This window comes from Populus nigra, chromosome 9, assembly GCF_951802175.1.
Source record: "Populus nigra chromosome 9, ddPopNigr1.1, whole genome shotgun sequence".
Lineage (NCBI taxonomy): Eukaryota > Viridiplantae > Streptophyta > Magnoliopsida > Malpighiales > Salicaceae > Populus > Populus nigra.
This window is the reverse complement of record NC_084860.1, coordinates 2,374,445-2,397,048: the sequence shown is the minus strand read 5'-3', so window position 1 is coordinate 2,397,048 and position 22,604 is coordinate 2,374,445. Positions and strand designations below refer to the sequence as shown.

Genomic DNA, 22,604 nt, shown 5'->3' with positions numbered 1-22,604 from the left:
TCATTGAAAAATTAAATTATAACTCTATAAAATAAAAAATTTAAAAAATAAGGTGGGGGATCAAATGAAATAATAGGGTGGGAAAATCCCTCACCCGTCATCCCACCAACTTCAACAAAACTAGATTAGATTTTCATGCAAGTGGAAGCTAGGAAGAATAATGACAACATAAAAATCACATGAAAAAGACATAAAAGGTTTAATGAGTGAAAAAAATATCGTAGATGTAAATTATAAATTCATAATTATTTTCCTGAAAAATAAAGCACATTATAACCACCTTCTTAAAAGGTTTACATAACCTTTAAATAGATCATAAAACTCTATCTCCACTAGAAAATAATTAAGAATTCAAAAACATTAAGACAATAAACAAAATATCTAAATTAAAACATATAATTAAAAAAAACATAAAAAAAATCATAAAATCTATTATAAAAAGAGCATCAATGTTTAAAATGTATATTTGAAAGATTTGACTGTCCGTTTAGTGACGTAGTGACTATCATAAAAAAAATTATCCTTAGAATCACTTGTAAATATTTGACTCCGATCCAATAATTGGATCTTCTGTTATCGTAATTTTAAAAAGTTAATTAATCTTGGTTGATTTATATATATTTTTTTTATATCTAGACTTGTCGCATTGATTTATAAAAAATATTTATTTAATCATTTATATAATTAATGAAAATCAAATCATTTAGTAATATCAAATATCACTCAAAAACTCTGAAACATTTATGTTTACTGCATCAAATTTTCTTCTTTGATTTCTAGTCAAATCTTTTACAATAAACAAAATATCTTAATTACAACACATAATTCTTTTTAAAAAACATAAAAAATATCATAAGATTTATCATAAAAGGAGCATCAATGTTTAAAATGTGATTTTGAAAGATTTGACTATGTATTTAATGACACAGTAACTATCATAAAAAAATTACTCTTAGAATCACCTGTAAATATTTGACTTTAAGGAGCTAATTAATCTTGGCTGGCTCATACACTTTTTTATACCTAGACTTGGGGCACTAATTTATAAAAAACATTTATTTAATTATTTATATAATTCATGTGAATCAAATCATCTAGGAATATCAAATTATCACCTAAAAACTCAGAAACATCTATGTTTACTGCATCAAATTTTCTTCTTCGATTTCTAGTCAAACCTAATAAGTCTGATTCAACCAGATCAACTGACATCGAATACTTGATGGATTGGGTGAAATTATCATCTCTAGTTGGGCTATGGTTTACAAGTTTAGTGATCTTCCTGAACTGGGCCTGGAGTAGTAGTTCAAAATTTGAATTTTGTGAACCAAATTAGGGCCCAGTAAAGTTCACTTTTCGAAGAGTGAAGGGCAAAACAGTAAGGAAGTACAGGAAGCGCCACTTCTCCCAATTTTGAAATCAACGACTCATTTCAAATTTCACTCTCCGCCCAAAACTCTCTCTGTCTCTCTCAGATCTCGACTCTCTCTCTCTGGTTAATCAAACAAAACCAACGGTCCAAATCCAATCTTGGCTTCTTCCAGTACAACGTTGCTGAAAATCAACGGTTGTGGTTGACTCTGCCTTTGATTCCGATGGCTTCTAGGAACCAGAATCGGCCTCCTCGTAGTCCTTCTTCTGTAAGTAGTCCTGCTTTTTTCCCCCCTTTCTTGTTGCTTTTTTTGTAAAGGGGCTGTTTGGCTGCTGAGAAAATAAGAAATTTTGGATCTAGGAAAAATTGAAGAAATTTCGGTGATTGTAGTTGTTTTTGAAGAATAATATTGATGGGTTTTTATAGGTTTTGTGTTTTATACTGTTGGTAACTATGCGAAGCGATTTTTATCTTAGTTTAATTTTATGCAATAAATCTTACGCTTTTGCCTAAATCCCGGTTCTAATTAGATATTTATACTTGATGCTTAATTTTTCGGTAATCTCATTGTTTTTAACTGGTTTAGTTTAGTCTGTAAATTTTCCTTCTGGGTTACGAATTTGGGTTCTGCTAAGTTGATATTTCTGTTTTAATTGACATTTACTGTGTTTAATTGAAAAATTATGGCGCTGTTTGAATGAGTGTTTTTATTGGGTTTTTGTAGAAGAAGGAAGGGGTGGAAGGTATTCCTTTAGATAAGCGGAGGAGGATTGGGATGGGAAGAACAGGAGGAGCTACGAATGTGGAGCGCAAGCCATTTGGTTCTGTTAACAGGAAGCTGGATGTTACTGCAACTAGTGATGTGGGGAGCTGTGCTGAGGGTTCGGATTGTGGCAATGTTGAGTTTACCAAGGAAGAAGTTGATGCGCTGGTCAATGAGAGATTGAAGATGAAAAAGTTTGATCACAAGGTTTTGTTTGGTGATTTTGGTTTAGTGAAGGATACTGTTTGTTGGGTTGGTTTTGTTTTTCTAAAGTTTGGTACTGTTGTTTTGTTTTGGCAGGGGAATTTGGAATTAGTGAGTGAACTTAATGCTAGGCTTAAGGTTTGTATCAAATGGTTCCAGAAGAGAGATGAATCCCATGTCGAAGAGGAAGGAAAGCTTCAAATTGCTTTAGACGCTTTGGAGAAAAAGTGTACCGAAACTGGTATTTTGTGATCTTTTAATGTTTTCTTTCCAGTACTACATGATCTTATGTTTGTCGGCAAGTGATTGGCAATCTAATCTCTTGCGCACACCCACAAACATTGACAGACTTGATATATCATTCATAGGTCAGTTCCACTCTTGACAATAAATTGATAATAGAACCCGATTGTAGTTCCCCACATCGGCACATCCATCATGTGTTTCCACGAATCCCATACATAATTTAGTGAACCATTAATTTAACTCTAGGCATAGCACGTGATGTCCCTTGGGAATTGATATACCTTTTGTTCTTGTGTGAAATAAGATGGGTTCCAGTGATTGTTAACTTATGTTTCAAAGTTTAGCTAGTAATTCATCTGTAGTAGATTACATTTTAACTAGCATGCTATTTTGATCACAGAGTACCATTTAAAAGTCTCCTCTCGGTCGGTTTTTTTTTTTTTTTTTTATTGTTCGACTAAGATGTAGGAACTCATGAAGACAAAACAGTTTTTAATGTTGATTAATATGTGTTCTTCCAGAGGCAGAGATGAAAAACAAGGAGGAGAGATTTAGTGCAACTATTAGTGAGCTGAGGCAAGATAATGCTTGTTTACAAGAGAGACTTTCAAAAGAAGAATCAGAAAAGCTGGTAAATTTTCAATTTTTCACTTTCTGTTGTGATATTTTCTTCCTGTTTTAACTTTATTTTGATTTTGTGGTTTGGCAACTAGGATGCAATCGCTTGTCATAGAAAGGAAAATGAAGCACGAATTGCATTAGAAGCTTTGCAGGCTTCTCTATCAAAAGATCTTGAGAAAGCCCAACAAGATATTTTAGCTGCCAATCAAAGGGTAATTCCCTTTAGTAACTCTTGCATCTTTATTTCTCAATGCTAATTCAATATTTTTTCCCTTTATGTTTCTTAAATCTTAATGTTGCTTCACTTAATGATTGATAACTTTGATGAAATTTGCAGGCTTCCTCAGTTGATGATATGTACAAGCGATTACAAGAGTACAACTTGAGTTTACAACAGTACAATAGCAAGCTGCATGCTGAACTTGAAGTTGCTCGCGAGTCTCTAAAACGTGTAGAAAAGGAGAAGTCTACTATAGTCGAGAACCACAGTACATTAAGGGGTCGCTACAGTTCATTGCAGGATCAATTAAATTTAGCCAGGGTATGTTCCTTTCAAGTAGTATCAATTTAACAGCTTGCAAGAATTCTTGGTTTCTTTAATTGTTCTCTTACATGCTATATTTTCTAGACTGCTCAAGATGAGGCTTTGAATCAGAAAGACACATTAGCAAATGAAGTGAAATGTCTCCGAGGAGAGTTGCAGCAGGTTAGAGAGGATCGTGATCGCCAAGTGGCTCAAGTGCAGGCTTTAACTTCTGATGTGGTGAAGTATAAAGAAAGTACTGGTGAATCCTGTGCAAAACTAGAATATCTGATGGAAAAAACAAAATCCTTGGAGGTTTGTTCATACTGACCTTCTTATTCTGCCTTTTATTCGTTATTTAGCAAATATTCTAAGATTAAGGTTTTGTTGCAGGAGACATGTTCTTCTCAGAGGGAACAAATATGCTTGTTGGAGCATCAGCTCACTGCTGCAAATGAAAAGCTGAAGGTAATGGAAGTTGTTAATCTTGTGCATCAATGATCTACTTAAGGAAATCTAACAATATCTTCATTTGTTTGTTTTAGATGTCTGATTTATCTTCTATAGAAACAAGGACAGAATTTGAAAAGCAAAAGAGAACTGTACGTGAATTACAGGAGCGCTTAGCAGAGACAGAAAATCAACTAGTTGAAGGAGAGAAATTGAGGAAAAAATTGCACAATACCATTTTGGTAAGGTTCTTTTGTGCTAACTCATTTATACACTCAAAAGAAGCCTTGGATGATGGTGCTAACTATTAACAAATCATGTGTTGCAGGAGCTAAAGGGGAATATTCGAGTATTTTGCAGAGTGCGTCCCGTGTTGCCAGATGATGGTGCTGGGTCTGAGCCACCAGTCATTTCTTATCCTACCTCAACAGAAGCTCTTGGCAGAGGCATCGATGTAATACAAAGTGGTATGTACATGTTTCTCGTCAGAAATGCACCTAATAATAGGTAGTTTACATTTTCATTAACATATTTTTATTCGGTGAAATCCGTTCTTTCTTTATGAGATTTTTTTTCCCTATAATTTCTGGCTTTTGTTTTCAGCAGGACAGAAATATCCTTTTACATTTGACAAGGTGTTCAATCATGATGCTTCTCAGCAAGAAGTTTTTGTTGAAATATCACAGCTTGTACAGAGTGCCCTTGATGGCTATAAGGTGATTATGCTGTCTCTTTCTCTTGTACTTCGGGATATTTAAAAAAACAGATTTAAATATCTCTCCCTTGCTGGATTCAAAAGTTGAACAGAATTCAGCTGTAATTGTCCAGAATGAAACGGTCTCTTGGCCATTATTCTTTAAAGAAATTATAGAGGAATGTAATTGTATTTGTGAAAGATGTTTTAGGTTATTATGTTGATTACAAAAACAAACTTTTATTTTAAAGTGTTAATCTTGATTGTCTCTACCTATGATTTCTTGGCTTATAATGTTTAGACATATTTGAAATGTGAGATTTTAAGTCGAAATTAGTCTTCCCATTTTATACCAAATGATTTTGTTCATCTGATAGATCTAGTTGGTTTTAGCCATGGTTAAGATACGCACTAATCAATGCCAATATACCACTTTTGGCAGGTATGCATCTTTGCTTATGGTCAAACAGGTTCGGGCAAAACTTATACTATGATGGGCAGGCCAGAAGCTCCAGAGCAGAAGGGGCTGATACCGCGCTCTTTAGAACAAATATTTCAAACTAGCCAGTCCCTTATGGCACAGGGTTGGAAGTACAAAATGCAGGTGTTCATCTAAAACTATTTTACAATGTCTAACACTGACTTCCTAATCTAATAACTGTTTGTTTTTGGTTTAAATTTGCAGGCTTCAATGCTGGAAATATACAATGAAACCATTCGTGATTTGTTGTCGACAAATAAATCGAGCAGTACAGAAAATGGAGCTCCAGGAAAGCAGTATACCATCAAACACGATGCAAATGGAAACACCTATGTCACTGATCTTACAATTGTGGACGTTTGTAGAATGGAAGAGATTTCCTCTCTACTTCGGCAAGCTGCACAAAGCAGGTAGATAGAGTAATTGCTTTGATACCTAATGACTTCGCATGTCATGCAGATTTGTAGAGTTGAATTACTGTTATGATCTATTGCATCGTTTTTGGCTTAACAAATTTTGTGAGGAAATGCTACTGCTCAATGCATCGTATTAAAGATTATAGTTAGAGTTTGAAATTTAGTTTTGTTTGCCTGTTTGTTTTTCTAGGTCCGTTGGTAAGACCCAAATGAATGAACAGTCTTCGAGAAGCCATTTTGTGTTCACATTGCGTATATCAGGAGTAAATGAGGTGCTTATTTGTCTAATGTTGTAATCATGGAGGATCTTAAACTTTCTTAACTTATTTATTCATGTGCTTGCTACCTTTTCTTTTGTTGCCAGGGTACTGAACAACAAGTGCAAGGAGTTCTAAACCTCATTGATCTTGCTGGAAGCGAGCGACTCTCGAGGAGTGGGGCAACTGGAGACAGGTTGAAGGAAACTCAGGTATGCTCCATAATAATCCATTATTGCAAACTCTTTGTGATTCTCCTCAATGGCGTTATGCTAACTTGTTCTACATGATCAGGCCATCAACAGAAGCTTGTCATGCTTGAGTGATGTGATATTTGCTTTGGCAAAGAAAGAGGACCATGTTCCTTTTAGGAACTCAAAATTGACTTATCTTCTGCAGGTAACATGACTTTCAGGGCCCTTACAAACTCTTTGCATCTTTTACTTGAATGAAAATACTTGTTTGAATGAGAGTAGGAGTCAGCGTGTACATGTAGCCTAGTTGATAATTGATACTTCTAATTATGTTAGATAATTGATACTTCTAATTATGTTAGTTGTTTCTGGATAATTGGCTAAAGTTTAAGATTTTATTTTTATATTTTATTACAGCCTTGTCTAGGAGGCGATTCCAAAACCCTGATGTTTGTCAATATTTCTCCGGATCCTGCTTCAGTTGGGGAATCTCTGTGTTCTCTTCGGTTTGCAGCCAGAGTTAATGCTTGTGAAATTGGTATTCCTCGACGACAAATGCTAGCTCAAATGCCAGCTCGACCTGCAGATTCGCGCTTGAGTTATGGCTAAATCTCAATTGCTTCTGTTGTGTGTATCACCACACCTTGATGCTAACTTCTGTTTGTGAGGGTCATTGTTGTGCCATTTGGGGGGGGGGGGGGGGGGGGGCAATGAGTTTGGTTATTTGTCTGTAGATGTTCCTGAGCTCATAATTTGTATCATTAGAATTACATGTTGAGGTTAGGATCTTGCGTTAGTTCCTTGTTATAGCAGTCATCAATTTGTTGGCTTCCTGACCTTGATCCTTGGATGTCAGAAATCCATCAATTGGTGAACGGGGTGCTATATTATCTAACTAGTCTAAAGCTAAAAGTAAAAGATGAGTTTCATTTTGACAATGTTATGTATATCACATTCATAGCCTATCTTTATAAGATATTGTATTATTAGTGTTTTGATTAATTCACTTCTATTTTTCTCGTTTTTTATTTTTATTTATATTGAAAACTCTCAACCTATCTCCCCTTGTTCGAAATCCTCCTACAAAGTGGCTGCTTACTTGACAATTTAAAGGGTAACTCTAGCCTCCTAGGTGTTGATCAATTTTGGTTTTCTGCTGTCTTGCATGGACGATGAGGCTCAAGAAGCACTTATGTTTTATGCTGCTAGAGTTTATGCCAGGATTTCTGTTCAGAATGAGAACTTTTATAATTGTTGGATTGTGTGGATGGACCTTGTGTAGATCTCTGGCTAGGGTTTAAGGCCTTGCTGTACGTGTATCAGGCTTCCGTTTACTAATAAGCCTTCGTGTTGGTGATAACCTTGACCCAACCAAAGAAAACGTGGACCTTTCTTCACCTTGGCATTTTGCCCTTAAAAAAAGGCTAGAAGGATAGAGGGAGGATATCTAATTAAAAACAGAAAATGACATTAATGTTTGGTGTAATCTGGTTGTAAAAGGAAACAACAAGAACCAGCAGGTTCTAGATTCTTAAACAGGATTGAAAAGCATAAGCTAAGAAGTTAAAGAAGAGAAATAGTAAGGATAAAAGGGAAGGAGGTGACATGGAAAGCGAAGCCACCAATAAGTCAAGAGTTGTAATGGTGGAGTCAGGGGAGTCTTGGGACTTCTATATCTCCCAAGCCACCGCTCAAACCCGCCCTGTAAGTTCTTTTTCTTCATCATCTAACTTCACAATTTGCGTGCAAAGGATTCAAAGTGTAAAGAAACAAGATTGGCAATTCTATAAGGGCATAAATCGAAGTGTTTGCAGTTGAAACATTGCTTTTCTTAAAACTGTGCTAGTTGATTTTGTGTTTTGAGGAGTAAAGCATGCGTCTTCCATGGACTTTAATTGATAACCAGTTAAGAGTTTTTCATGAATTTGCCGACAAGTGTGAGAAGTCAATATGAGAGGGTCTCTTGGGCGTGGAAAATTTTCCTTACTGATGCTGGGGCCCCATGTTGTTGTAGATCGCTGTTCACTTTACTGCTTCAAGGTGTATGCCATCAGTGGCCATGAACCCAATTTTTGAAGATCTGGCTGCAGCTCATCCAGATATCCTGTTTCTCACTGTTGATGTGGATGCTGTCAAGGTAATCAATTCATTGTTTGACCCAAGAATTGCACATATCTAGCCATCCATGCTTACCTTTCTGCATATGAAACAAGTCTTTGAATATGTATGCATGCATGTATGCTGCAGATATTTGTTAGTGCTATCTTTACAAAGATATGACTTCAAATATTTGGTGATTTGATTCCTTCACATGAGGCTGGGAATGAGCACCGTGTAGTTTCTAGTGGAAACTTTATTCTTATTGTGATTGATATGAAAGATCATCACTAATAGCCTTTGGTGTAAAGATGGGCACATCTTCTTCATATTGGAACCTTACCAGTATCATACAAAAATACAAATTCCCACTGTCATGTAGACACAGAACCTTGGGTGGACTCCTTGACTTATCTGAACCTTTCCAAGTTTCCATAAACGCCAAGTGAAACTTATGCCATGAAACCTCTAGCTGAGAATATGATGGTAGCCTGAAGGCATCTTTGTGGTGACTTCTTGGTCGAGCAATAAACTTCTGGTTCTGACGTGGGGTGTTCAAGTTTCCTCTTTTGCTGTACTTTTGATGATTTGAACCTTTTTTTTTGTTCCCAAGTATCGATTGCTTTACTTGCACAACTTTTAGAATACTTTAATTTTTTTTATCATGTAATTTCAATACATTTTTGTATGTTGGTTTGGTTAGGAAGCAGCTGCTAAAATGGAGGTGAAGGCCATGCCAACATTTGTGCTGATGAAGGATAGTGCTCAAGTTGACAAGATAGTGGGTGCAAATCCAGAAGAGATAAGGAAAAGGATTGATAGTTTTGTTCAGTCCATTCCTGCAAATATTGCACAGTCTCTGTGATCTTTATGCATACATGTGTGTATGTGCCTGTTGTTGTCCACTGCTGCTTCAAGTGCCTGTGGCTTGCAAGAGCGATTGAGATCTTTAGTCATTTCCCCCTTTCATAAAGTTTATTGAAGTCTACTGCCTGCCTACCTTATTCAATGAAGCTCATTTATATGTGATTAAAATTCCCTAAATTATTATATGGAGAGTCGTATAGATCAAAATTGACTAATTAATTGTAGTGGTTGTTGTCAAATATTTATATAATATGATTGGTTAGATACACGAAATTCATATAATATTTAATAAATGAATGAAATAATTACTGGGATAATGCAGGCTATTTTTGTTCTATCTAGTCATAAGATTTTGGATTATATTTTTCCTCAATAAAAGTGGTATTTGGGCACTGTTCAATTACTATTTTGGAATAAATGATAAAGAAGATGCATTTTTATGTAATTATATAAATTTATTTGAAAATTATCCCTGAATAAATCTGTAATTTCTTTAACTAAATATATTTTTATCTATTATGTATATTATATATATGTCTTTTCTATTCCAAAACACTAATGAAACATAAAAATTACTTTCTAATTTAAGTTATTTATCATTTATAGATTTTCATGGATTTTATGCATTTGCCCCACGCATACCTTGAATCATAGTTTTGAAGCCCGATTTGGCCTGATTGGTCGACTCGGGACCCGACCGATTCGAGATTGGAATTAGGTCGGGATGAAGAAAAAATAGAGGAAAGAAAAACTTAGTGTGACCCGGCAAGACTCGGTCAAAAACCCGGTTGCAACCCGTTGACTTTTTTTTTTTACTAAAACGGCGTCATTTTGATTTTTTTTAAAAAATTAACCCGGATGACCGATCAAAACCCGGAACCTGAACCTTAAATCGGACTAGGTCTGAAAACTAAGTCTTGAAAGGTAAGTCCAAATGTTCAAATCCATTTTCACATACATTACATTGAATTTAATTTCTAAATTTCTAGCTTTGCTAGATGTAAACAATATCCACAATTTGATCCAATCTTGAAAAATGCTAACAATTTCCAATGTTTTGACCATCTTTGTGGATTTGATTCAAGCTTTAACCAAACCACATGAGAAATCTATCAAAACCAACTTATATGAGAGGATTTCTTAGTCAAAATGGTACCAAATGGCCACCACTAAAAAAATCCAAAGGTGGTAAGTTTCACACATGATTATGCATGTGTTCTTTCTTTATAATATCATATATCAAAATTTAAATGGATACCATAATAAAAGTATTTCTACTAAATATACAATTCTAAGACTTCACCAAACAAAATAATAATAAATAATCCACCAAAAATCTATAGTCTTGGTAATTCCTTACATATCATACCATAACCATTATTCTCAAAACTACCAAACTAAAAACTAAAAAAATAAAAATAAAAATAAAAATAAAACTAAATTCCAAAACTGCCAAATAAAAAATTGGAATTCCCCATAGCCCAATAGTCTAAAAAGATTAGCAATTGTTTTTTGAATTTTTGAATTCTAAAACTACCAAATATTTTTTTTAGTTATATTTAATTCTATGATTTCGATTTGATAATAGTTGTTCATGTGTTTACAATGCGTAGTTTATATTTGCCTTTATAGACTTTATTTTTGATCATATCCATATCTTCTAGGTTTTAGTCATGTTTTTTCAATAATCTGGTTTAATTTTATATAATATAAATAATAATTGTAAATACAAGGATAATAATGATAAAATCAAAACTAAAAATATAAATACAAATATAATAAATAATTCAAATCACAAATACTTATTATATATTCATCTTCTCAAAAGTTACAAATTTATATTATAATTAATAAATCTAGATCAGTTTAACAGGTTAATTCAATATTTAAATAATTTGAGTTAAATAAAATTTTTTTGATTAAATTGGTAAAAAAACATGAATTAATTCATTTATTTATATGATCAAAACTCAATTTATTAATTATTTTTTTTAAATAGTGTTATTTTAATTATTTTAAAGAATTCTCATGGAGGAATCAACTTGAGTCAATCCTCTTACCCATAACACGAGCAGTGCCACAGGTCAACCCGAATGTGGTGTGGCAACTATGGTGTTATGTTGCTTTCTATATTTGCTTGCTTTGCCTTTTTCTTGACTTGTGGTGGTAGTGGAGCATAACAGAACGTGACTCTTGAAAATAACAAATATATTCTTTTTCCTTCCTTCTTTTCCTTTTCATATCTCAACAAACCTAACCAAATTCACTCGTGTCCTTTTCAGCATTTTCTTTTCTTTCCACCACGGTGGCTCACCGGAACACACGCCGGGAACCTTGAATTCCGGCGGAGATGGTGTTACCTAATGAAAATGATAACTGGGTTTTTGATTGTGGGTTGATTGAAGACATTTCGGTCCCTGGTGGTGACCTTCTTGGTCTTGAATCTCTTGATGAAACCCCGAATGGGTCTCTTTGGTCTTCTCATAATTTCACTGATTCTGCCTTCTTAAGGTGCCTTTTTATGTTTCCTTTTGTTTTATTAGCTCTTTTTGATTGGTAAAGTTCAATTCCTTTTTCCTTGGTAACAGCATGTTGACAGCTTTCTTGTTGTTTTGTTTAGAAATGTGGGTTTGATTTGTGAAATTTGTATACTGTGCTGTCTGGAAACACTAAATTGTGTTGCTTATTGGACAGGACGATTACAGGTGTCAATAGCCAAATGGGTTTTACAAGTTCTGTTTACTATTAACTAATCTAAAGTTTGTATAAAGAATAGGACTTAGTGGATTTATTGATATATTTTTGAGTTTTGTAGCAATATGATTGTTCTTCTGCTGTTACAGGTTACCACCTTTCCGAGGTTGTAATGATAGCATCATCAAATTCTCTAAAATGGTTGGAATATTGTTAATTAGTTATTGTTTTTTAAATATAAGAAAAGGGCTGTTTTTTTTTTTTTTTGATTCATGCATTGGCATATTTATTCTGGTTATTGGTATTGCTATCAATGGTTTTTTGTTACTGGGATTTGGATTTACTTCTTTTCAGAAATGTGTAGCTAATATGGTTGAATGGTTCAATGTACTTTTTCACTGGGACTCATAATTGCGTGGTTTGAGGTTTTCAATATGAATTTAATTGCCAATTACTTGCTTTTTAGTATATCTTTTTCGATGCTGGTCCAGGATGTTTAGCAACACTACATCTATGAAAAGTTTTGATTTCTGGCATGCTGATTTTGATGTAAATGAATAAACTTCATCTTTTTGATAGGCACGCTAATCATCATCTCTCTCTACCTCTTTTGTTTTCAGTATGGAATTCAATAATTCATATGAGAATTCGGATGGCCATAAGGAAAGTGGGTCTCGGAAACGGTACAGTGTACACAGATTAGTCATAACTTGTTAATTATTCCTGGATTTTTCTCCACATCTGCTTCTGTTGTGAACTAATCTGGTTTTTTATTTTTTTGCATGACAGAGTGAGGCCTGGATCAATTAATGCAACTGGCTCCAAAGCATGTAGAGAGAAACTGCGACGGGATAGGCTGAACGACAGGCATGCTGTAGTGCCCTTCTAATGCTTATATTCTTCTCTCTCTCTGTTATTCTGATGTTTAGTTTGACATGGACTCCAGGTTCATGGAATTGGGTGCTCTTCTAGATCCTGGAAGACCTCCTAAAGTGGACAAATCTGCTATATTGGTTGATGCTGCTCGAATGGTGACTCAGTTACGAGATGAATCTCAGAAGCTGAAAGAGTCTAATGTGAGTCTACAGGAGAAGATCGATGAATTAAAGGTGTGCCATGGATTTGGTATTCAGTAATTTTGCATTATATTTAATACATAACACCTAAAAAAGGTTCGAAATACATGTTTATAAGCTATATATAACCTGTTATTATTAATAGTATGCAAAGGAACCAGGCAAGTGTGGTTGTCATTTATGTTCATTAAACTTTGTATATGCAGGCGGAGAAGAATGAGCTTCGTGATGAGAAACAGAGGCTAAAGACAGAAAAGGAGAACCTAGAGCGGCAAGTGAAAGCCTTGAGTACTCCACCAAACTTCCTGCCTCATCCCTCTGCCATTCCAGCTCCATTTTCTGCCCCAGGCCAAGTTGTTGGCAGCAAGCTGATGCCCTTTGTTGGTTATCCTGGAATTTCTATGTGGCAGTTCATGCCCCCTGCTGTTGTTGATACCTCTCAGGATCATGTTCTACGCCCTCCAGTTGCTTAAGTTATTCAGGCAGGGATTTTATGTCTCCGTTCTCGCAGAGCATGAAAGCTTTTGTTGCCTTTACTAACTATGATTCTTGTTAATGGTCACAGATAATGTTTGTCTTTCAATCATCTTTAGCTGCTCTGATAGATTGGTTAGTATAAGAATGTATGAGTGCAATCACAGATGGAAAACTTGGAATTCCTAGTGATCGCTGGAATATCTTGTAATTTTCATTAATCAAATTTGGTAATTTTGCTTACCAGTTTTTATCTTTCAAATATGTTGCACATTTCTCGTTTGAGAAAGATGTTTATGTGCACTAATGTGTTAAAATTGGAAAATATCTGCTAAAAAAGCAGTCATAATTTTATTTCAAAGGATCTTATCTATCCTGGCTGCTCTTGATGACTTATCTGAACATTAGAAGGAATTGCATTTTTTTTCGTTTTCACGAGAGTGTATCACAGTTGGGGTTGGAATAGTGTTTGGCATCCAAAAAGAAACTCTGCCATCCAAGGCTTTCAGGAATTACTATACAAATTGCTTTTGCTATATGTAGTTCTTTTTATTTTAAGCTTGGCACTCAAAACTGAACCTAATCTGGGAGCTAATTACTAACACAAAACTTTCTTCAACAGGGCAGTTTGAACCCCATGTTTCTCCCAGAATTATAATCCCTCCAAACATTAAGAGCTCCAAAGCTGGTCATCAGAACAGTACTCAAAGCCATTACTGTACTAACTGAGAATACAATCATGGAAGCCCTGCCATATTTTACTATGGCCCTCTGTACCACCAGCAACCCAAGAAGTGATGCAACAAAACAAATGACGGAAAGGATGATGGCGGTATCGACATGTTCCATGCCCAACAATAGATACTGTAATGCCGACATTGAAGATGAAAAGAAAACCATGAACGAGCAAGTTGCTGCAGTTATCTGCACAGAAAAGTGATGGTTTGAAATAGTTATAGCTGGAAATCAATCTGCATTTAGTAGGCAACTGATTCAACGTAACATGAGTTGTAATTTACCTCAGGTGCTATTCCAACATGAAGCAGAAGTGGGCTGATAAGCATTCCACCTCCAATCCCAAAAACTCCTCCCAACATCCCTGCTAATAATGCCATGACTGGGAAAATCAGCTTATTTGATGTTCCACCTCCTGTTAGGTCTTCCATGCCCTTCACAGATAACTCTGATTTTTAGATAATTTTGCTCTAATTCTTATCAGAACAGAAGTGACATTAAAACTATCGACTGCAAGTGGCTAAATATTTCTACTGTGGTATGTTAAGCACCTGCTGGTTTATAGTTTGATGTTGGCAGCTCTCTTTTCTGTACAGTATCCATGCTGTGAACATTATTGCAAGAGGAATCTGAAGTGATGAGACAACCCAATATCCAAATCCACAGGACTCCATTGGTATAATACCCTGCATGTACTCTAAACTGTCACATATGAACAATACTCCAAAGGATAATGCCTGTATAGTTTGAGATACTGATCGCATTTGACAAGGTAAAATCTACTGTTTAATCTTCATTCAAATCAAGAAAATCTTCTTTATCTGCCTAATCATTAGTTCGTGACTAGCAAGCTGTGCCTGCTGTTTTCAAAAAAATTATCTTAATCTTCCTAATCATTAGTCAGTGACTTGCAAGAAGCGCCTGCTGTTTTCCAGAAAATCTTCTAATCTGCCTAATCATTAGTAAGTGACTTGCAAGCTGTGCCTGCTGTTTTCAAGAAAATTCTCTCAATCTGCCTAATCATTAGCTAGCGACTTGCAAGCTGAGCCTGCTGTTTTCGATGTTCAGAAGAAATCTATTGCATCAAATACATTGATGATGCTGTCTTTTATCATTGATGATCCAACAGAAGGGAAAGCCAAATGACAAATTAATATCATTATGGCAGAATTATTTGTTTTCTGCTTGCATATCCTGTTCCAGATTCCACCATTGTTGAAGTCCAAAATGAAGTAACTTTGAACATGGCTTTCCTTATATTCCCACTAGAGAGAACCAACTGGAACATGATATAGCCTGGACTCATCCATAGTTCAGCACGAACTTCCACAAATAACTCTTACAAAGTTCCTCTAGGAACAAAATTAGAAGAATGGTGTTTTTCATGAATAATCTCTAGACTAAATATGTCCTTGATGAAGAGTCTGCTGGGCATGGCTTATGAGAAGTCATTTTTTTACTTTTGAGTTATAATTCAGTAGTTTTTATTAAAAAGATATGTAATAGAAGTAGAATCTAAAAGTTAAAATTTTCAACTTATGATTAAATTAGAATCTTGACTCAATTTTATAACAAATTCTCGATTTCAATTAAAAATTATTTTAAACCATATGAAGTCTGCATCCAGAGAGAATCACTAAAGTTGCAGAAAAAGGACCACAGAGCTATCGGAACAATTTCAATCATCAATCTTATGTAAAATCATGTAAGGAAATACCAATCTCATGTAAAATCTTGCAAAGAAGAAGAAACTCACAAGGAGAATTAGAAACAGACATGAGTCATACCTCTCCATACCGATTGCCTCGAAGAAGATAGAGGATGGAGAAGGAGAACCAGATGATGAATAATATCCCCAACTTCATCCATGGAAACCTCAATACGGAACCAGTTAATTCTACACCCAAAAGAGGCTCCTTGACACTGCTTATCACCTCTTCACTTTCCTTAGTGCTAGTCTCATTTTCAACCAACCCATTTTCCAAATTCCCACTTTCATCTCTATTCACTTCTTCCGATTCCAACTTCCAATGAAAAACACCATTCTGACAAGTCTTAAAGGTAGAACAAGCAAGAAAAACAGCGAACAAAATTGTGACAAGCCACTCTGGGAAAACAAGATTACAAATAACCCCAACACTAACTCCTAACAACATGCACGGTTCAGACAGAATTGCAATATCATAGTCTACCAAGGTCTGACCACCAAACTTCGCACTTCTTGTAAACATGTTACACATGACATTAGCAACAGACCCTCCTGTGACCATAAAAGCTGAGAAACTTGAGGCTGTTTTCAGGTCTAGACTTGCCACTATAGTTAGTATTGGAATATACAACCCCCCTCCACCAATTCCACCTGCACTAGATACAGAGGCAGCTATGAAACATAAAACTCCTGCTATCACCATAGAGGGTGCTAGTTTCAATCCTGTTTCTTGAGACTGTATCTGATGATGACTCCACTTACCAATTTTGTCAAGAAAAAGATCGATTTTCAGATTGTTTGAAAGGGGTTCTGTTTCTTCTGCTCTGGAGTGGCCAAGAGCGATCAAAATGGCGAGGGAGACAGCTAGCCATGTCAGGATGGTGTTGGCCTTCATTTGCTAAGAATTCTGGGTGCTGCTTTGGTGTGCCAAAAAAGGGTTTATAGGTGTTTTTATAAGAGAAAAGGAGGATCTTGTGTCTGCATGGATTTAGTGAAAGAAACAAAATCAGTCATCACCAACAATTAGTAAACAGACACCTTGAGCTAAATCTATTTCCACTAGGCAGTAACCTAATGGTCATGGCAGGCAGGCAGGCAATTAATGAACACATGATCAATTGTCTTGTTCTGAAGTTGGAATCAATCAAATGACAAACTCCATCAAACGGATTTAATTTTTTAAAATGATTATTTTTTTATTCAGAAATATCTTGGATAGAATTTGGTAAGATTTTCCTTTCTGTTGGAGACGTATGATCATTCTTGATGTCTCAAATTCTCATACAAGATCTTTTTCGGATACTTAAGGATTTATTCAAATTAATTTGTACGTAAATTAAAACTAAATTTTATTTTTGAGCTATTTTAAAGACATACCTTCATATTTATCTAATATATTTAAAAAATAAAATTTCCTAATTATTGATTCAAGATCCAAATTCTTTAAAGTAAAAGAAAAACAAAGAATAAATATAGCTAACCATCGAGTCCTTTGGATTTCTCAAAAGAGCTTTCGAATGATATTAATAATTATGTGGAATTATTATAAAAAAAATAGTCGTTTTGTCTTTTGAGACGACCCGAAGGCTGGAAATGTTGTGGAGGAATTTTACTTTTGAAAAAAATTCACTTTTTTTTAATATTTTTTTTATACTTTAAATTAATATTTTTTTATTATTTTTAAATTATTTTAAAGTGCTTATTTTAAAAATAATTTTTTTTAAATAATAATAAAAATATTATATTAATATATTTCTAAGTAAAAAATAATTTGAAAATAACCATAACCATACTATAAATACTATAAAAATTACAGGATAGGCATTCTAATCACCTTTTCGGCATCCAAAAGCAAAGAATATGTTAGTGATAACTTTATTAAAAAATTTAATACTCTAACATAATCAGGTTTGAAAGTAGTTATATTTCTGTAATTAATGGAATGTAAAGCGACAATAATTATAATCCATCATGTGTAAATTAATGTGATAATATATGTGATCATAATCCTTTTTTATTTATTTATGAGATAATTGCATGCCATAGGTGAGTAAAATTCAAACGAGTATCCGCACACTAACCTTGATGAAAATTATTAGTCAATAATTTCTAACTGTAATAGTGACAGAACATTTCCGATGGCAATTCCTAGTGGAAATTGTGATAGGATAGAAAAAATAAAATAAAAAATAAATTTTCATTAGCAATTTGACACATCAGCAATGTTGACAGAATCGCCCATGAAAATCTCATTGGCAAATATAAATGAATTAAAACCCTACAGCTCTCTCTTCCCCTTATTTCTTCTGCAACCTTATGTCAAAAAACAACAGCCCCTCCCTATATATTTTATAGCAAATTCGGCCACCTATGCCGCCGATATCAACCTATACTTGTCAGTAGCGTTTGCTTCTCTCTTGCTTCTATTTTTTTTATATGAATTTTCACTATATCAAGCAATCAAGCAAACCTAACTTTTTTTTAATCTATTTATACTTTAGATTAATTTATTGAATTTTTCTTGTAGTATAATAAGTGGCTTGTCTAACCCATCCAACTTGACTGGGCAGTACAAGCCCAACCATAACATGCCTGGTTGAGTTGCATATGCCTAAATGAGAACCTTTCTTGGATAGTAGTCAAACTATTATACCCCCTTACCTAATGGTTCGCATCAAACATTAGACATTCACACATTCTATTGGAACAAGTTAGCTCATAAAATGGTGTCATGCCATGTTTATACTAAATGTATGGCCTTCAATGATGACCTTTAAAGACATTTGAAACAATGTTTTCCTCTTTCTACCCTTGTCTCCATGCAAGCTGATATGATTTATAGGTATCATTAGGTAAAAGAATCTAATATCTAAAGGCTTAACTCTCTTATTCATTCTCACCTCATCTTTTCTTTGAACCTGTGTAACGTATACAATTATTGACATAGGTCTTTTTGACCACTCAAACATAAGTTATGGCTCTGCTAACATCATTATTAGATCCTCCACTCACTCATCCTTTTATTACACAAATAAAATTGTTATTAAAAGGAATATGGCTTTTCAAGGTGTGGTAGAGAGCTGAAGGAAACACCATCACTCTTCTGGTTATCATAAAAGTCATTTTCATGATCATATAAGGTGTTCCCTAAGCAAAATCTCTATAAAAAGGGAGAAAAGACCTTCATGTTAGCCATATTAGGAGGAAGAGCCACTATGAGGGTTATAAGAGGGACCACCCACCTTTCTAACACTTTGTCAGCTAGCCTTAAGCTGAAACACCCTCGGAGTAAAGTGAAATTCATGATTATAAATCCAACTTAATTGAACTATTATGATATTTACCAAGTAAGGACCTCTCTCTTAGCCCATCATATTTTGAACATTAAGCTGCCCAAGAAATTCATTTCATTGGTATAAAGATAAACTTTGATTATTGTAAGATCACATTAACCCTCCAGAGCATGTTCAAAATATAATGAGTATCTTAGAGTTGATCCTCTAAGATTAAGATACCATATGTGAAATTCTTCTTAGAACGTTTAGAGGGTTGGCTAGATCTTGATATCATAACTTTAATCCTGACTTTATCTTGAGTTTTAAAATTTGATATGAAAAATTCATTGCTAGTTTTAATACCAACATCCCTATTAAAAATTGTTTCACTAAGCTCTTTACCATCTCTTAAGAGAAAAACAAAAACAACAGGGCTTATATTTTTAGATTCAATAAAGATGTTAGAGGTGGACAACCTCCTAGAGCTAGTTACTATAAAAATCTTGATCAATAGGGCTATGCCTTGGCCTTGTAGAGAGAACTATATGCTCTTTTAGACAATTACCTTTTTTTTTTTAAAAAAAAAAAGTAAAGTAAGTGATAAAGAGCAATATTTAAATGAAAGAAAATAATATAGTTTAACAGGCCCATCCCCTATTCTAAAAAAAAGAAGAATAAGGACAAGGTCAAGAGGGGTAAGCCCTGCAAGCCTTCTAGGAGAAGGAAAGTAGGAGAAGGAAAGTAATATAAACGAGTCAGTTCATAGTCAACTAGTTTTCCTTAAACTTTAAATAACTTTCTTGACCACCACTCGAACTGAAGTATACATTGTTACCCAGTGTGAGGATTATATAAAGAGAAATCCTTAAGATCACAATTAGAAAAAACACTATTTATTTTAATATGATAAAATATATGATATTGAGTAGTGCTTCAAAATGAAGAAGGAAATAGAGAGGTTGATAAGGTATAACTACCTCAACACTTCATAAAACAAGATCTCCGTCTTTGGCAAATAGAAAGAAAAATAGTGTTCAATATGAAACTTTCATTAAAATCAACGTGATCTTATAAAAAAAACATTTGAAAATCAAGTCCTTGTGACCTCCTAAGTTATTGGCCCCCTAGAATGAGCCTATCACTTTACTTTAGAGGATAGAGAATGAGTAACTTATTCTTATGAGGATGCCTTTGTGATCACCATAATATTTAGTCACCAATTCAAGGTACCACTTGATCTTTATGTATGTAGAGGATGATTAATAAATTTTCTTTATTATAGATAGGGGTACCCAATGCTACAAAGCCATGTTTTTTTACCTAGAAAACACTTGGATTAATAAATTGGGGAATAAACGTCTTCCGTTACATATAAAGCACCTTAAACTTCCTTTATTTATATGCATAAGATCATTATAAATGATATGAATGCTGTTAATATACTCTTTATAAATGTGTTTAACCAAATAGAATTAGACAATACTGAAGTCACTCTAGTCAAGACCCTACCAACAGGTATTAAAGAGGAAAAAATTACTAGTTTAGGTAGCCATGAGCATATCGGTCACCTTTAGCACTTACCCTAGATGTAAGACTCTCCATCAAACCTTATTGATTATCAAATGGGTATGACACACAATGTTAATACTTGAAAGATTACTTCTTTATGAGATCAATGCTATCATTAACACCATATATCTAGCCATAAAGTTATATATAAATAAAGGTGTATCTATAGAGAGAAAAACTAGTTAGCCTATTAAAGAGAGCCTTTATCATAAAAGGATAAGAAAGGAATGTGTTTAAGAGAATAAAGACACATAAAAGTTGTCAAAGAACTCTAACAAATGGTTTTAAAAGAAAAGAACCTATAATACATTATCAATTTCAGGTCAAATTTGACCTTTAAAGATAAGGACACCATCACTGTGCTTTTGAAGATTCAAATCCCTAACTCTATGTTCATATTAACCAGCATGCCAACATTAGCCTAAAAGTGGACTCTTATAAGCTAAAAGTTAATCCCTATTTCCCCTATATGTTAAAAGAAGAGAAAATTTGAGAGATGAATAAAAGAAAAAAAGCCATCTTGAAGCATGTGGATAAGCTCTTTGAAATGGGATTTATAAGGGAGGTCATGTATCCTGTCTAGGTCATCAATATGGCTATGGTGCAAAAAACCAAAAAAAAAGTAAAGGATGTGTCAACTTCACCAACCTCAATAAAACCTATCCCAATAATAGCTTCCCCATTCCTTAAATAAGTAAGTAGTCTCTATGATTGAGTTTCTTCTTAATCATCAACTCAGGATATGACCGGATCCATGTGTATCTAAAGGATAAGAAAAAAACTTCCTCATTATAGATAAGAGTACCTATTGCTATAAAGCTATGTCCTTTGAACTATAAAAAAAACATTAGGGCTATATATATCAAAGAATGACAAATAACTATTTTGAGATAAATTTGGGAGGAACATAGAGGCTTATGTATATGATATGTTTGTAAAAAACATAAACTTTAAAGAACATGTCATAGATCTATAGGAGGTGTTTTTAATCCTTCATAAGTGCTAGATAAAGTTTAATCCCCCAAGTATATATATTCACTATACAAGGAAAATGTTCTTATGGGGTTTTTTGGTAAGCATTAAAAGGGTTCATTCCAAAACATTAGAAAGTTCAAGCTATTCTAAATATGCCCTGCCTTAAGTTTGTCAAAGACACGTAGGGATTGACTAGCCACCTTTAACCAGTCCATCTTTCTTAAGGAGAAAAATGATTAGCTTTCTTTAGTATTTTTGAAGAACATTGACATCGGTTTCATGAAAATCAAGCAAGCAACGCACAGTTGCTCACTCCTCTACCGATACTGAGTATAAAGTCTTGACAAATGACACTGCTGAGGTTATCTAACTTCGGTATCTATTAAGAGATCTGTAGATTCTTTCTAACTCTACTCCTACTATTTGGTGTGATAATCTAGACCCTACTTACTTATTTGCAAATCCTATCTTTCATGCTCGCGATAAACATGTTGAGGTTGACTATCATTTTGTATGAGACAAGGTTGCGAAGAAAGAGATTCAGATTTGTTTTATCCCATTTCACGATCAACTTGCAGATTTTTTACTAAGCCGCTTCCTACTGCTTTGTTTACTGCTTTTTGATTCAAGTTTCAAGTCGATTCTCCACTTTCAACTTGAGGGGGCATATTATAAAATTTACCTATATAAAAAATATTATAGACATATTCTTATGTTATAGTTTCCACCATTACTATTGTATGTTGCCCTACATACACATATATATAGAAAAAGTTGATTAACCAATAAGTTAAGTCTCCTAATTATTCTCAACTTATGTTTCTAAGTAAAATTTGGAACCCATCATGATCTTGGGCCTCCCTCGATTCCAAGCCCAAGTATGCAAGAACACATATGGGCTCGGTCCAAGGAG

At 34.3% G+C, this 22,604-nt stretch overlaps 4 protein-coding genes across 5 annotated transcripts; 3 read left to right on the top strand and 1 right to left on the bottom strand.

Annotated features, from left to right (window-relative positions):
* Positions 1 to 1,400: 1,400 nt before the first annotated feature.
* On the top strand, positions 1,401 to 7,223 carry LOC133702973 (kinesin-like protein KIN-14C). Of its 2 annotated transcripts, none has more exons than XM_062127347.1 (17): positions 1,401 to 1,640; positions 2,097 to 2,342; positions 2,436 to 2,580; positions 3,107 to 3,216; positions 3,299 to 3,418; positions 3,544 to 3,747; positions 3,835 to 4,044; positions 4,123 to 4,197; positions 4,275 to 4,421; positions 4,508 to 4,646; positions 4,786 to 4,895; positions 5,316 to 5,477; positions 5,559 to 5,764; positions 5,961 to 6,042; positions 6,135 to 6,239; positions 6,322 to 6,426; positions 6,639 to 7,223. In XM_062127347.1, exons 1-17 carry the CDS (start codon positions 1,596 to 1,598, stop codon positions 6,828 to 6,830), a joined length of 2,403 nt encoding a protein of 800 aa, XP_061983331.1. In that variant the 5' UTR covers positions 1,401 to 1,595; the 3' UTR covers positions 6,831 to 7,223. The 2 variants fall into 2 exon arrangements, with proteins under 2 accessions (XP_061983331.1, XP_061983330.1); XM_062127346.1 differs by having other exon boundaries at positions 4,783 to 4,895.
* Positions 7,224 to 7,660: 437 nt separating this feature from the next.
* On the top strand, positions 7,661 to 9,407 carry LOC133703964 (thioredoxin-like protein CXXS1). Its single transcript, XM_062128712.1, has 3 exons — positions 7,661 to 7,925; positions 8,236 to 8,358; positions 9,022 to 9,407. The coding sequence occupies exons 1-3, from the start codon at positions 7,827 to 7,829 to the stop codon at positions 9,181 to 9,183; spliced, it is 384 nt and encodes a 127-aa protein (XP_061984696.1). The 5' UTR covers positions 7,661 to 7,826; the 3' UTR covers positions 9,184 to 9,407.
* Positions 9,408 to 11,317: 1,910 nt separating this feature from the next.
* LOC133703463 (transcription factor ILR3-like) lies at positions 11,318 to 13,691 on the top strand. Its single transcript, XM_062127995.1, has 5 exons — positions 11,318 to 11,696; positions 12,500 to 12,562; positions 12,669 to 12,746; positions 12,826 to 12,988; positions 13,162 to 13,691. The coding sequence occupies exons 1-5, from the start codon at positions 11,536 to 11,538 to the stop codon at positions 13,426 to 13,428; spliced, it is 732 nt and encodes a 243-aa protein (XP_061983979.1). The 5' UTR covers positions 11,318 to 11,535; the 3' UTR covers positions 13,429 to 13,691.
* Positions 13,692 to 13,941: 250 nt separating this feature from the next.
* Positions 13,942 to 16,991, bottom strand: LOC133703462 (sulfite exporter TauE/SafE family protein 2-like). The gene is made up of 4 exons (XM_062127994.1): positions 15,952 to 16,991; positions 14,716 to 14,850; positions 14,449 to 14,598; positions 13,942 to 14,353 (listed from the first exon to the last, which is right to left on the bottom strand). Exons 1-4 carry the CDS (start codon positions 16,765 to 16,767, stop codon positions 14,045 to 14,047), a joined length of 1,410 nt encoding a protein of 469 aa, XP_061983978.1. The 5' UTR covers positions 16,768 to 16,991; the 3' UTR covers positions 13,942 to 14,044.
* Positions 16,992 to 22,604: the final 5,613 nt, after the last annotated feature.